The following is a 12,492-nucleotide window of genomic DNA, read 5'->3' on the forward strand; positions in this document are numbered from 1 at the left end:
CGTTAAAGGACGTGTCCATGGCGGCCTGACAAATTTTGATATATTGCGATGAAAAGGAAGTTGCTGTAACTCAGACATACAATGTCCAATCTGCGCCAAACTTCACATGTTAGTTAAGACTTCTGCCCTTAACAGATCAACATGCCCATATTCAGTTATAGTAATAGCGCCACCTGCTGGCAACAGGAAGTGACATGTTTTAGGCTGCGACAAACTACTCCTATAATTTTTTTGAGATTAACATATATTTTGTGGTCAGTCTAATCTAAAGGCCTGTGCAATGTTAACTTTTGGAGATCTTGAGTTTTTGTTAAAGGGCGTTTCCATGGCGCCATGACAAAATTTGATGTCTTGCCACAGCAAGAGAAGTTGTTGTAACTCAAGCATAAAATGTTCAATCTTCCCCAAACTTCACATGTTTGATAAAAGTCCTGGCCTGAACACATCTGAAGGCCAATATTCCATTATAATGATAGCGCCACCTGCTGGCAACAGGAAGATTGGCACATATATGGGATATACTTTGATATATTCAACTTATATTTAGGACATTAAATGCATATTTCTCAACGTTCACCTTTTTACTAAAGCCACACGATTGCTGTGAGCCCGGGTGCGAGGGCCCGTTCATCGCTGCTTGCAGCTTTAATTTTATTTTATTTTCAGTAGTCTGACAAAAGTTGTCTTTTCCATATAACTAAAGTGAATATTGACTGGTAAATTAAAGGAAATAACAGGTTGAATGTGGGGGAAAAAGAAAGGAAGAAATTTTTAAAATTGAAACATAATATTTGCTCGAATGTACTTTGTATTTTAGCTTTTCGTTTTATTTCATTTAACTTGCAATCTAGTTGTAGTTATGTCAGGTTGCCAACTGTTCCAATATGTTGTTTTGCTTATGTGTAGAATTTGTTTTTATATAAAAAAACATATCAATCATCAAATATTGTAAAAAGGAATCAGTTGTGGAAGTAACATTAATTCAGCAAGTAATTTAGTAGGATTTGTAATTCTCTTTCAGCTGGAGTCCGCTCTGGGTGTGCCCATTCTACAGGTGGGGGTGGACGAGTGCACCTATGCTGCCTGCGGTCAAACAGGTGGCTGCTCTAACAAGGTGACATTCAGTGACACCCCTAAAACACTGAACAATGGAAATGTCTCTTTGGTGTCTGTCTCAGCCAAAGCGAGCGCTCAGTGTGGCTGTCTTGCTCGAGAGCGCGTTCACCTGCACTGCTCTTCATACTCACACAACCCTTGCCTGAATGGAGGCACCTGTGTGGACAGTGAACTAGGCTACAGGTAAAACAGTCTAGTGTTCTAGCACTCATGTCTTGTTAAAAATTGCTTGTTTCATTATATGATAGAATAAATGATGTTTATTGATATAATGCAGTTTCACTTTTGGTGAAGTAAAATCTACTACTAATCTACTACTCTGTTGTAGGTGTAAATGTCCCCCTATGTTTGATGGACCAGAATGCCAGCAAACCAAGCACAGTTTCCTGGGTAATGGTTATGCTTGGTTCTCTCCCATAAGGCCTTGCTTCCAGAGCCACATCTCTCTGGAGTTTATTACAGAGGTAGGCAATGGTCTGCTATTCTACAATGGCCCAATGGGAACACCTCAGCCTGGAGAAAAAGAGGACTTCATTGCACTGGGTATGTATGACAAATGATCATGTTTAACTGTTTATTTGCCTAGTGCAGTGGAAAGTGACATGTCAATTTAGAATGTACTGTGTTATTTTAGTATTATTTATCTAGCATTTCTGTATTTATTAATATTCTGAATCAGCTTGTGTTCAGTTTTTATTTTATTTTATTTTATTTATACTTTTAGTCATGTGCTTTTGTCATTTTTGTTAGTTTTTTCTATACAGTTAATTTATTTTTATTTTTATTCTAAAAACAATCTCCATAACAGAGAGAATATCCATCCATAGTGCCATCATAATTTAAGATTATCTTGTTACACTGCATGACATTAATTTCCTCTACCAATTAATTGTGTTACTAAAATCGATTAATGGCAACAAGTACAATCTGAAGTGAGTCATTAATTATAGATGTGTGTAAATATGTGTTGTCAGCAGTGGTATGAATGGGGTTTGGTGAAAAGTCACTGGTGAAGGTCAGATATTCAGATTCTATGCCACCTGTCCAGTACTGTATTGTGCAACTGGTCGTGTGATTTCAGGAAACGACCCTCCTGTGGCCTTGCATAAGCTTACATCATCAGTTTGGTACATGTTTTTATTGAACTGGGGCAAAAGCCCTGCCACTGCAGTGACAGCAATTTCAAACTGACCACAATTTGATTACAAATAAGCATTTTTTTTTACTGCTGGGGGTCAAAACCAATCTTAGGGGGCATTAAAAAGCATTAGATTTTCACGTCACATGTGTTTGTGGTACCAGTGTCATATTCCTTCCTATGATGAGTTTGAGAACTTGTTAAAGGTGAAGTGTGCTAGTGGCACCAAATAGATTTTTGCCATTTTATGGTGCTCTGGGCAAAAATCATTAGACTGATTGCTCAAAAAAATTGTAAGCTGCATGATTTGAGGTGTCATTCATGTTTGTAGCACAAATAACACAAGCTCAAACAAGTCTTTAGGCCCAGAGCTCCCTTTTTTGCAGTGTTAATTTGTGAAATGGTTTCAAATTGGGTCAGTAAGTTTTTCCTTTAAATGATTATTGTTTTTATTCAACAAAGATGCCTTACATTTTCACAGTTTCCATAAAAATATTAATCAGCACAACTCTTTTCAATATTGATAATAATAAGAAATGATTCTAGAGAACCAATTAATTAAATTAAAATTATTTCTGAAGGATCACTGAAGGAAGACTGAAGTAATGGCTACTGAAAATTCAGCTATTACAAGAATAAATGACATTTTAAAAGATATTAAATGTAATAATACTTTTTTTGTTTATAATGTTTCTTTATCAAATAAATGCAGCCTTAGTGAGCATAAGAGACTTCTTCCAAAAATTTTAGAACATTTTACCAACCTCAAACTTTTGAATGGCACTATACCTGTTGGCATTCACTATCATCAATACACTGTGTGTTTTCTAGTCCAGTTCTGAATCTTTTTTTGTTTTTTCATTAGAGCTGAAAAATGGAGTTCCTGTGCTGAGTGTGAATCATGGTTCAGGGACTCTAACACTGCAGCTGTCCGCGAGAGCCACTGTCACGGACCGCCGCTGGCATCACCTCGACATCATCAGCGATGGCAAGGTAGAAGCATAGACTGAAATGGAGGGCACGTGACCAGGATGAGAAATTGAGCATTTGCCATTCCTGCATTATTTTTATTTTTTTTTACTTTATAATGTTCTCATCCTGCCCTCAATTTTATTGAGACATGAGGCTCACAGAGAGTCCAAATCATCACATAGCTCTGATGTTCACACTGGGTTAAGCAGATTGTGAGCTTTATTGCACTCTGGAATTTGGGTCTAAAATATTCCATTATGAAACGTGACCTCTCGTGCAGTGTAGTACTTTGTCTTGAAGTAATCATTTTGTGTGTGTGTGTGTGTGTGTGTGTGTGTGTGTTTTGTGTAGACTGTCCAGATGATTCTGGACCACTGCTCTGGTGCAATGGTGAATGAGGTAGAAGGCCTGGGAGTTGAGATGTTTGAGACTGATCAGTCGTTGTGCAAGGCCTCCGGAGAGACGCCAGGCAGTGAAAGGTAAATTTTTTTTATCTTAATATACTGATAGAGAAATACCCTGCTAAAAAGTGAAAAGAAAATGAACTAGAGTTTTGTGGATTTTTGAGAGTGCCTTATACCTTTAGGCCATATGTATGCTTTTTTATGTATTTTTTATTTTTGGGACAAGAGACCAAAATGCTGTAAACTTTATTTTTCACTAAGCCATATACAAATGTTTGTCCAATAAAAATGATCTCTAGAATACCACCTGCCTTTGAATAGCAATAGCAAGTAGTAAATCATGGTTCCTGGATGTGATGTAAACTAAATGCCACATTTGCTCATTTCACTTCAGGTTTTTGGATGTGTACCAACCTCTCCAGTTGGGTGGGGTTAAAGAGACACACTCACCCCGTAGCTCACACCCCCATTACAAAGGATTTGTGGGATGTGTGAGGAACCTGGTGGTGGATAGTCAGGTAAAACCAGTGTAAATCTGTTTAACTTTCTGGAGAGAGTCTTGACCAAATAAATTTATATAATTTAACAAAACAAGTATAAACAAAATAATTAAATACTCTCAACTGACAAAAATGGAATATTGACTATTACAGACTCCTTTTCTTTCATTGTGCAATGGGACTGTGGGAAATATTAGCCAAAAACAAATGCACAAGCGCACAGTCCCAAATTTGTTTTGGAAAAAAACAAATAATAAAATCAATGGCATGCTTGGCTTAATATTTAAAGCATACAATCTTCAGTGTATTTGGTAGGCACTAATTCTGTTTGCATCGATTATTTGTAAATACAAACACGGTGTAGATATTTCTATTTCAAAAATGATTGCACAACACTGTGCTTTTTTAGTTTTTTTGACAGTGGGCCTAATTCATAAAACAAAATCGAAATGAATTCTGCTGGAAATAATTAAGAAACACAAAATTTGCACATATGCACTACTGCATCTTATTCAAATGAATGCAGAAATTATTTATAATCATGCGTCACGTATGAACCTGTCAGTGTTCAACGTCTTTTCTTTTTCTGGCTGAGATTAAAACAATGTTTTTCAATCCACAATCTTTTGTTTGGACAGAACAGACGTTCACCTGAGCCACTTTCTGACAGTGGGTCGATACGGATCAATGATGTTCAGAATTGTTCTGACTCGGGCCTTTCTGTGTGCATGTGTCTGTTTTCTGTCAGGTGTACGACCTCGGCAGCACAGCAGAGAGTGAGAACAGTGCCCCGGGATGTGCCCTAACAGATGGTGTGTGTCTGACCGCTGGAGGACCCTCCTGTGGGGTCCATGGGAAATGTCTGGGGGAATGGGGCTCCTTCAGCTGTGATTGCCACCCTGGATATAGCGGACACAAGTGTGACAAAGCGCTTCCTGAGTGGTCGTTTGAGAAGGACAGTGTTCTGAGGTACCAGCTGAGAGGTGGAGGAAGTCCACGCAAAACCCAAGCTCACTTCCTGCTGAGAACCCGCTCCTCCATGGGCAGCCTGCTCAGCATGGCCTCACGTGACACCAACGAGTTCATTATCCTTGAAGTGAGTGGTACACATGAATGCAATGACATCTAGTGCAATAGTATCTGTTTTAAGCATCCCTTAAGTGTCCAAATACATCTGAAAATGTTTTTAAAGCTGTAACGCTGTGTCATCTTCTTGTCTCTCAGATGGTAGATGGGTTCCTCACTGTCGGTGCAAACCTTGGAGACGGCAATCACTCTCTGAAGTTAACAGGTCATCGTGTGAACCACGGCCAGTGGGTCTTCATTAGCCTTCATCGCTATGACAACACCTTTACCCTGCGACTGGAGCAGGGAGGGGGGTCACGGGAGGTCACAGGGGTCCTGGGTCAGAAAAAGGAAATAGTAGTTCACCCCTCCAGTGTGTTTCTGGGAAACAGTGCATCTCCAAACACACAGAGAGACTTTCAGGGTGGGTTTTCTCTTCCCTTTTTCAAAGTAGCTGTGTAATGAATGAAGTTATGAACAGTTAAAAAAAAAAAAAGTAAACCTTAAAAAATAATAAATAAATAAAATAGAAATAAATTAAAAAAACTTTGTACAAATATAAAAAAATGTATAAATTCATAGTAACAAATACAAAATCTAAAAGTTCTGTAGTGTTTTCACCATGTTTCTTTTACCGTACAGGCTGTATGCGGGACGTAAGACTGAACGGTCACTCTCTGCCACTGGATGGTCAGGGCACAGAGTTCAGTACTGTGCTGGAGAGCCGTGGAGTCGTGCCCGGCTGCCACTCTGACGCCTGCAGTGTCAAACCCTGCCTGAGTCCGCTGTACTGCGTCGACCTGTGGAGGAAACACGAGTGCAGGTGAACACTCTCTCCCACACGGTTTCCTGCTGTCAAATGCCTCTTCATTCATTTTAACATCCGCTCTCTTACTCCAGGTGTCCAACCAATCAGGTTGCAGTGGTGGATGAGGTCACAGGTCTTCTGCATTGCGCCCCATCCCCCTGTGTCCCCACCTCATGTCATAATGGTGGCACCTGCCTGGCTCACTCCACCAAGAGCTACCAGTGCCGCTGTCCAGAGGGCTTCAGGGGCCAGTGGTGTGAGATCGGCCGGGTCAAATCTCTCCATCTCACAGCGCTCAGTCCCAGCTCCATCCTAGCCATCAGCATGTGTCTACTCATCTTTTTCGGTAACTGTCAGGGTATCATGGAACACTTTTCATGAAAAGCATTTTAAAGTCTCCTTTATCAATGTGGAACTATAACGAGACCCTCTAAGTAGAGTAAGTAGAGACTGGTCAGTAACACCAGTCAGTAGAGAGACAACTCATTCAAAAGAATGATGAGGCAGGCCAGTCGTGTGTGTGTGTGTGTGTGTGTGTGTGTGTGTGTGTGTGTTCGTGACAGGACACCTCAGACAGGTACATCAATGACGTGACAGGCTGGCAGTGCCCTCCAGGCCTCTCTGCCAGCTCTGACACGCCGTCAGCACATCACAAGCAGACACACAAATCCTTTTTAAAGCATTACTGCATGCAGGCAGGAAGAAATCACTCATCAACTGAAGCACAAAAAGAGAAACGTGCTGCCAGATGATGGGATTGGTTGGGCTTATGGCCTTCAGAGAAACTTGGCAGAAAATGATGGGTTATTTTTGGATTTATCTGTCTGTAATTGAAAAGAGGAGTCTTACCATCCATGAACTGGCAAGATGAGATGAGCTGGTGGAAGCTGAAGCCTGCAGTCAGACTGTTGCACTTAAAAAATGAAATTAAAACTGATCTTGTTTACTTTGTAAAAAAAAAAAATTAAAGGATGATTTACATATTGTCCACATTATTCCAAAGACAAAAAAATCCTTGTAATATTTCATCAAAATATGATTTTTCCCCTTCCACCTCTGAATCACAAATCTGGGATCCAAAATCTGGGATTTTGTCAATTTAGTGCATTCTTTCTGAATAAAAGTATTAATTTCTTTATTAACTTTGCTGACCTCAAACTTTTGAACAGTTGTGTAAAAAAAAAAAAAATGCAAAAGAGAAGCATTTTCATTAATTGTTTTCAACGTCTTTTGGACCTCTTTGCATGTCGCAAAATGTAACTTACCTTAAGCATCCACAGTTCAACAAAAAATATACTTTTAATAACTGGTGTCATCATTCTTGTATTAATCTCTCTCTCTCTGTCCTCTGCAGCCGTGCTTGTGGCGGTGACCGTATGGAATCAGAAGGGTAGTCGGAATAAGTTCCGCAAGCGAGGTGTTTACCACATCCCAGCGGAGAACGAGAGCTGGGAGGACATCCGGGAGAACATCCTCAACTACAACGAGGAGGGAGGAGGAGAGCAGGACCAGGTATTCCATTAACGCAGGGCAGCCGCGGGAGATATTGATTTACTTTCAGTAAGACTCGGGTCAGGGGAATGACCTCCATCGGCATCTACAATCAACTGCAATACCATCATCCTCTAGGTGGCAGCATTCAGCTCTTTAGAATTTCAATCTGCATTCTACATACTCCCTACTGTTCCTCATACAGTTCAAAAAGTATGCTATATTGTTGTCACATGACCGCTTAGAGAGTTTGAGATATATGTCATAAAGTGGCGTTCTATAGTACTCCCCTAGAATTTAAAGTGTTGCCTGTGTGTCCAACAGAATGCCTATGACATCACTGAGCTGAAGAGGCCTCTGTGTTCCAGCTTGTCGCAGTCCTCCTCCTGCACCACCGCCCCCCTCATCAAATCATCCCAGGGCTCTCAGGAGGAGGTCCATCCCTGCGGACACATCAGCCTTCCCTACCACCACAATGCCAGCTGCAGCGGTCCCTGCTCCATGGACTTCAAGAGCTACGTGTCGCGCATCATCTGGGAGGCTGATAATGACAGCCTTGCGTTCCCCATGGACACCTACCACGTGTACTGCATCGAGGGAATGGGCTCCAGCGCGGGCAGCCTCAGCTCTCTGGGATCGGCCGTTTCAGAGGAGGCCTTCACCTACGACTCTCTGCGGCACTGGGGCTCCAAGTTCGAAGCCCTCAGCGAGCTTTATCATCGACCTGAGCTGGCCATCCCCTACATGGACACGGTGCAAAGCCAAAGCCAGGAACAATAACCTTCAAGTTACTGATGACTTCAAGCCCAGCGTTTGTTTTTGTGTTAGTGTTTTATAGCCTTTATAGGGTTCCAACTCTACAAAAATGTGTCCTAAGTAACGGTTTCTGTTCATTTCAGATCACACAGCTTTAAGTGTGAGGAGCAGCTGAGGTTAGAGAAATGATTTGTTTTATTTATTGAGTAAAATATTAAATGTACTGTATTTATTTTTGCTCTGATAGGGAACAAAGCCAGTGAATCATCAGGACTTCACCATGATGAACATGGTATAGTCACATCCAGCATCTCACAACTAATGTGCGTTTTAGTGAACACACATGACTAATGCTGCATTCCTTTTCACTCCGAAATTTACAGCTTTCTTTGTGGAAATGTGCATTAGAATGCCACTTTATGTAAGATATCCATCTTAGAAGCTTGTGCGGAACTTTGATTTTGCCAAATTTTTAATTCACAGTAGCGTTCAGAAGTTTGGGATCGGTAAGATTTTTATTGTAAAAAATTAAAATTAAAATCCAGTAAAACATTGACATTGTGAAGTATTATTACTTTTTAAAATAACCTTTTTATATTTTAATATATTTTAAAAACATTTAATTCATTCCTTTGATGGCAAAACTGAATTTCTAGGATTTTTTTATAAAAATAACATTTTAATTTTGAACAATGTGATGTGTCTTTACCTGTCACTTTTGATCAATGTAATGCATTATTGCTGAATAAAAGCATTCATTTCTTTAAAGAAAAATACAAAAATAATACAAAATCTTACTGACCCCAAACTTTCCCATAAACGGGGTTCCCATAGTCCTGAAAGACCAAAACAAGCAGACAAATACATAAATAAAATATAATTTTAAAGTATTTCTTAGCATAGAAAATACTTAATTCATTAAATTCTATAAAATCTCCAAAACAAATTTATAATTTAATGAAAATATCATGATCAAGTCATGTTAAATTACTGGAAAACTAATGGACATGTCATTGAAAATGCACAGAAAAATTTGTTAGGAAGTGTGGGAACCCTGCTTGAACATGACCCAGTTAACAATAAACATTCACTGCATCAATGAGACAAATTTTCCTACATTTATCCACTGATGAAACCTGTTTAGCAGAGTTTTGCAGTGACAGGTGTGTAAAACACTAAATGATCTTTTCCAGATCATCATACACCAGCACAGCCATTTTGTTTCTTTATGTCATTGAGAATCAGACCACAGAACATGGTTTTATGGTCAGACGTCATAAAAATGAAATAGATCCCACATCCGCCTTTGAATGGAGTGCAGCATTATTCCCAGCAGTTTACTGTTTAGAGCGTAATGTTTTATAAATCAGCACTTGACCAAAACACTTTTGTTTTAATGGACCCAGCTGCACTAGTGATGGATGCCCTCTTCAGAATTTGAACACTGAAGCATAAATTTGCCAAAAAAGGGGGTCATAAAGACACCAAAAGACTTCACAGGTGACTGATGTGCCAATGAATCACATATCCGCTCTTGCAAAAAGAGCATAAGTTACATTACTTTCAGTCAGTGGCAGTATAAATCTGCATTCTGCCATGAATATTCATTGTGTAGGTTTTTTTTTTTTTTTCATGAGGATACCAATCATTTTTGATGCTGGTGTGCTGAAACGTGGTGACACTATGGTCTGTCACAACACCAGATGAATGTGTGCTGTATTGAGTAGCCAAGTCAAGACTCCACTGTGTCGAAGTCTGTTTAAAACGTTCAAATGTGGCCAGACACAGCGCAAATACAATCATTGTGAATATTTTAAATCGCAATACGATTACAAAGGCTCTGTATAGTTCTATTTTTATTGTTGTAAAACTAAAATTTGCAGGCTACATTTTGTAAGAACAGTGAGTCATAAGATTGTTTTTTTTTTTTCAGTTAGGTTAGTCCTCTAATAAATGCTCAGTAAAACCTGTAGAGACATAAACTGAGTAGAAGACATGACCATTGGCCTTTTTTCTGGGGAGGTCCGGGCAATGTCACTTCATGAATCTTGTAAACCTAACAAGAGCATAAGGTCATTGCCACAATGGCTCATAGTTGACTTGAAATGTTCCTTTCAACCCCTCACAGACCTGAGCTGCTCATTCTGCCATGTAAATAATGTACATACAGAAATACTTTTTCTAGGGACTTAACATTTCCTTTTTTTGTATATGAATTTTAATAAATAAAACGTTTTCCTTGATCAACCGTGAGAGCGAGGTTATTTTTATCGTGTAGTTTCCTCATGTTACACTTCACGCCTCAATGTCGCTGATTTTCTTTCGTGTTGTTTTATTGCCACCCAGCGGTGACTTACAGTAATCACAGGCTGCTTGTTTTTTTTTTTCTGCAGTATTGTTTGCAATTGCCTCGTGATCTGTAGATTCCTGTTAATTTAGGTCATTTAATATTATTATCTACATCATTTATATGAGTTTTCCAGCCTTTTTTAAACTTGCTGATGTTTGAACTTTTGTATATTTTCTATATTTAAGTTTGCTCTCATCCTTTTACATCAGTTTCTGAACTTAGATCTGTAAAGAGTATTACTATTTGAGAGCCATAAATTGTCTTATCAATTTCCTTTTTATTCTTGACAGGCTCCTGTTCTGCACCAATCTGTCTCCTCTACTAATCTTAGGAGCTGTGTAGTCTAGTATAAAGGTCAGCTGGTCAGTGTTGTTTCTGTTCTTTGTGGTAATACAGTAATATAATTTCCTACTTTGTCTAGCACATTTATTTGACTATATTTCTCCTGGTTTGAATTTTTGAGCTACCTTAGTCTCTTTAGTGGGTGTCATGATGTCTGACACATTTCTGGTTTATCTTCATGACCTTTCTGACACCTTAGGTTCTGCTTATTAAACTATATATAATAATATATATCTGTTTGAATCTTCTCCAAGCCATCATGATGCAGTGGTATGTGGGACACATCATTAAAAGTAAAAGCGTGTAGTCGGGAGTCGGGTCTTTGTCTCAGAGGTTCTTGCAGGGGGTTGGGAGTTCAGGGGTAGGAAGCCCACTGAGGAGGGGACACTCGTTCCCAGACCTACACAATAACTCACACAACAAAAGCATTGTAAGGAGAGTCCATGTCTTCAGTGCCAGCCACATGTCTGGGAGACACCTTTACACACACACACTGGCTGGCCACTGCGTAAACACAGGAACTCTTTACAATATGTATCAAAATGTCAAGAGAATATTATCCAGCTCTAATAATTAGAAACAGACCCTTTACTAAAGAATTGAGCTCTAGTTATAGCTAGCTGCTTCTGCAAAATACTTGAGCTGCTGAGTTTCTTGCCAAAGATTCTCCACATTGTATATCAAAAGGTGTTTGTCTTTATGGTCTTTCTTCTCTGTTTATCTGGAGGTGAGAACAGCAACCAACTTTTTTTGGGGAGACCCAGACACCTCAACACACTCATTAGGACAATTTGCAATTCAGATTTGTCAGTAGTGCTTTCCTTTGTCACGCCACCAAAAGGTACATCACTGCCTCCCCCTCCTTTCGCCTGCTAAAGAGGTCATGAGAATGACAATGACTTCACGTTAGATCAGATAGATGTTTGCACATTTCTGTAAATCAGAATCAGTTTTTATTCAATAGGTGTGTGTAAACACACGAGGAATCCCTTTTTTTAGATTTTTTTTTATTATCACTCGATGTACAAATGCTCTTGAGTTCAAAAGTTTAGGTCAAGTAAAAATTATATATAATTTTAACTTTACATTTAGAAAATTCTGAAAAGAAAAAAAAAATTATCTGAACAGCACTACTGTTTTCAACATTGATAAGAAATGTTTCTTGAGCATATCAGAATTTCTGAAGGATTTGTGACACTGAAGACGTAATGGGTAATCGCTTTGATCAAGTGAAAAATGAAAGATGAGTTTTTTTTTTTTTTAATAATTTCACATAGGAAATTACATATTACAGAGTCTTGAAATTGTTATTTGTACACATATACATCTCGTGTACATTTTTACACCGTTCTTAAATCAACAATGTAGCTAACGTGACTGGTTCAAGTCCAAGTCAAAATTAATTGAAGCTATGCTACACACAAATGGCATTACATTCATAAATAGCAAGCACCTCAAATTATTAAATATGCCTTTGGCATTGAGGACACAATTGCAATTCAAATATTACAAAGACAATCTATATGAAATAAATATGCAGTTTGCTTAAA

The 12,492-nt window shown here is 38.9% G+C and overlaps 1 protein-coding gene across 1 annotated transcript in view; it reads left to right on the forward strand.

The window, feature by feature from the left end:
- Window positions 1-8,845, forward strand: part of LOC113073966 (neural-cadherin-like) — a gene marked incomplete at its 5' end in the record, with an annotated part of 33,430 nt that extends 24,585 nt beyond the window's left edge. The window contains 11 exon segments of the mRNA XM_026246656.1: window positions 1,022-1,299; window positions 1,445-1,659; window positions 3,120-3,247; window positions 3,578-3,705; window positions 4,025-4,148; window positions 4,879-5,226; window positions 5,355-5,619; window positions 5,838-6,018; window positions 6,096-6,349; window positions 7,358-7,515; window positions 7,819-8,845. Of these exon segments, the coding sequence (XP_026102441.1) occupies window positions 1,022-1,299; window positions 1,445-1,659; window positions 3,120-3,247; window positions 3,578-3,705; window positions 4,025-4,148; window positions 4,879-5,226; window positions 5,355-5,619; window positions 5,838-6,018; window positions 6,096-6,349; window positions 7,358-7,515; window positions 7,819-8,274 (2,535 nt within the window).
- Window positions 8,846-12,492: the final 3,647 nt, after the last annotated feature.

The sequence above is a fragment of the Carassius auratus genome, unplaced genomic scaffold (genome assembly GCF_003368295.1).
Source record: "Carassius auratus strain Wakin unplaced genomic scaffold, ASM336829v1 scaf_tig00013312, whole genome shotgun sequence".
Lineage (NCBI taxonomy): Eukaryota > Metazoa > Chordata > Actinopteri > Cypriniformes > Cyprinidae > Carassius > Carassius auratus.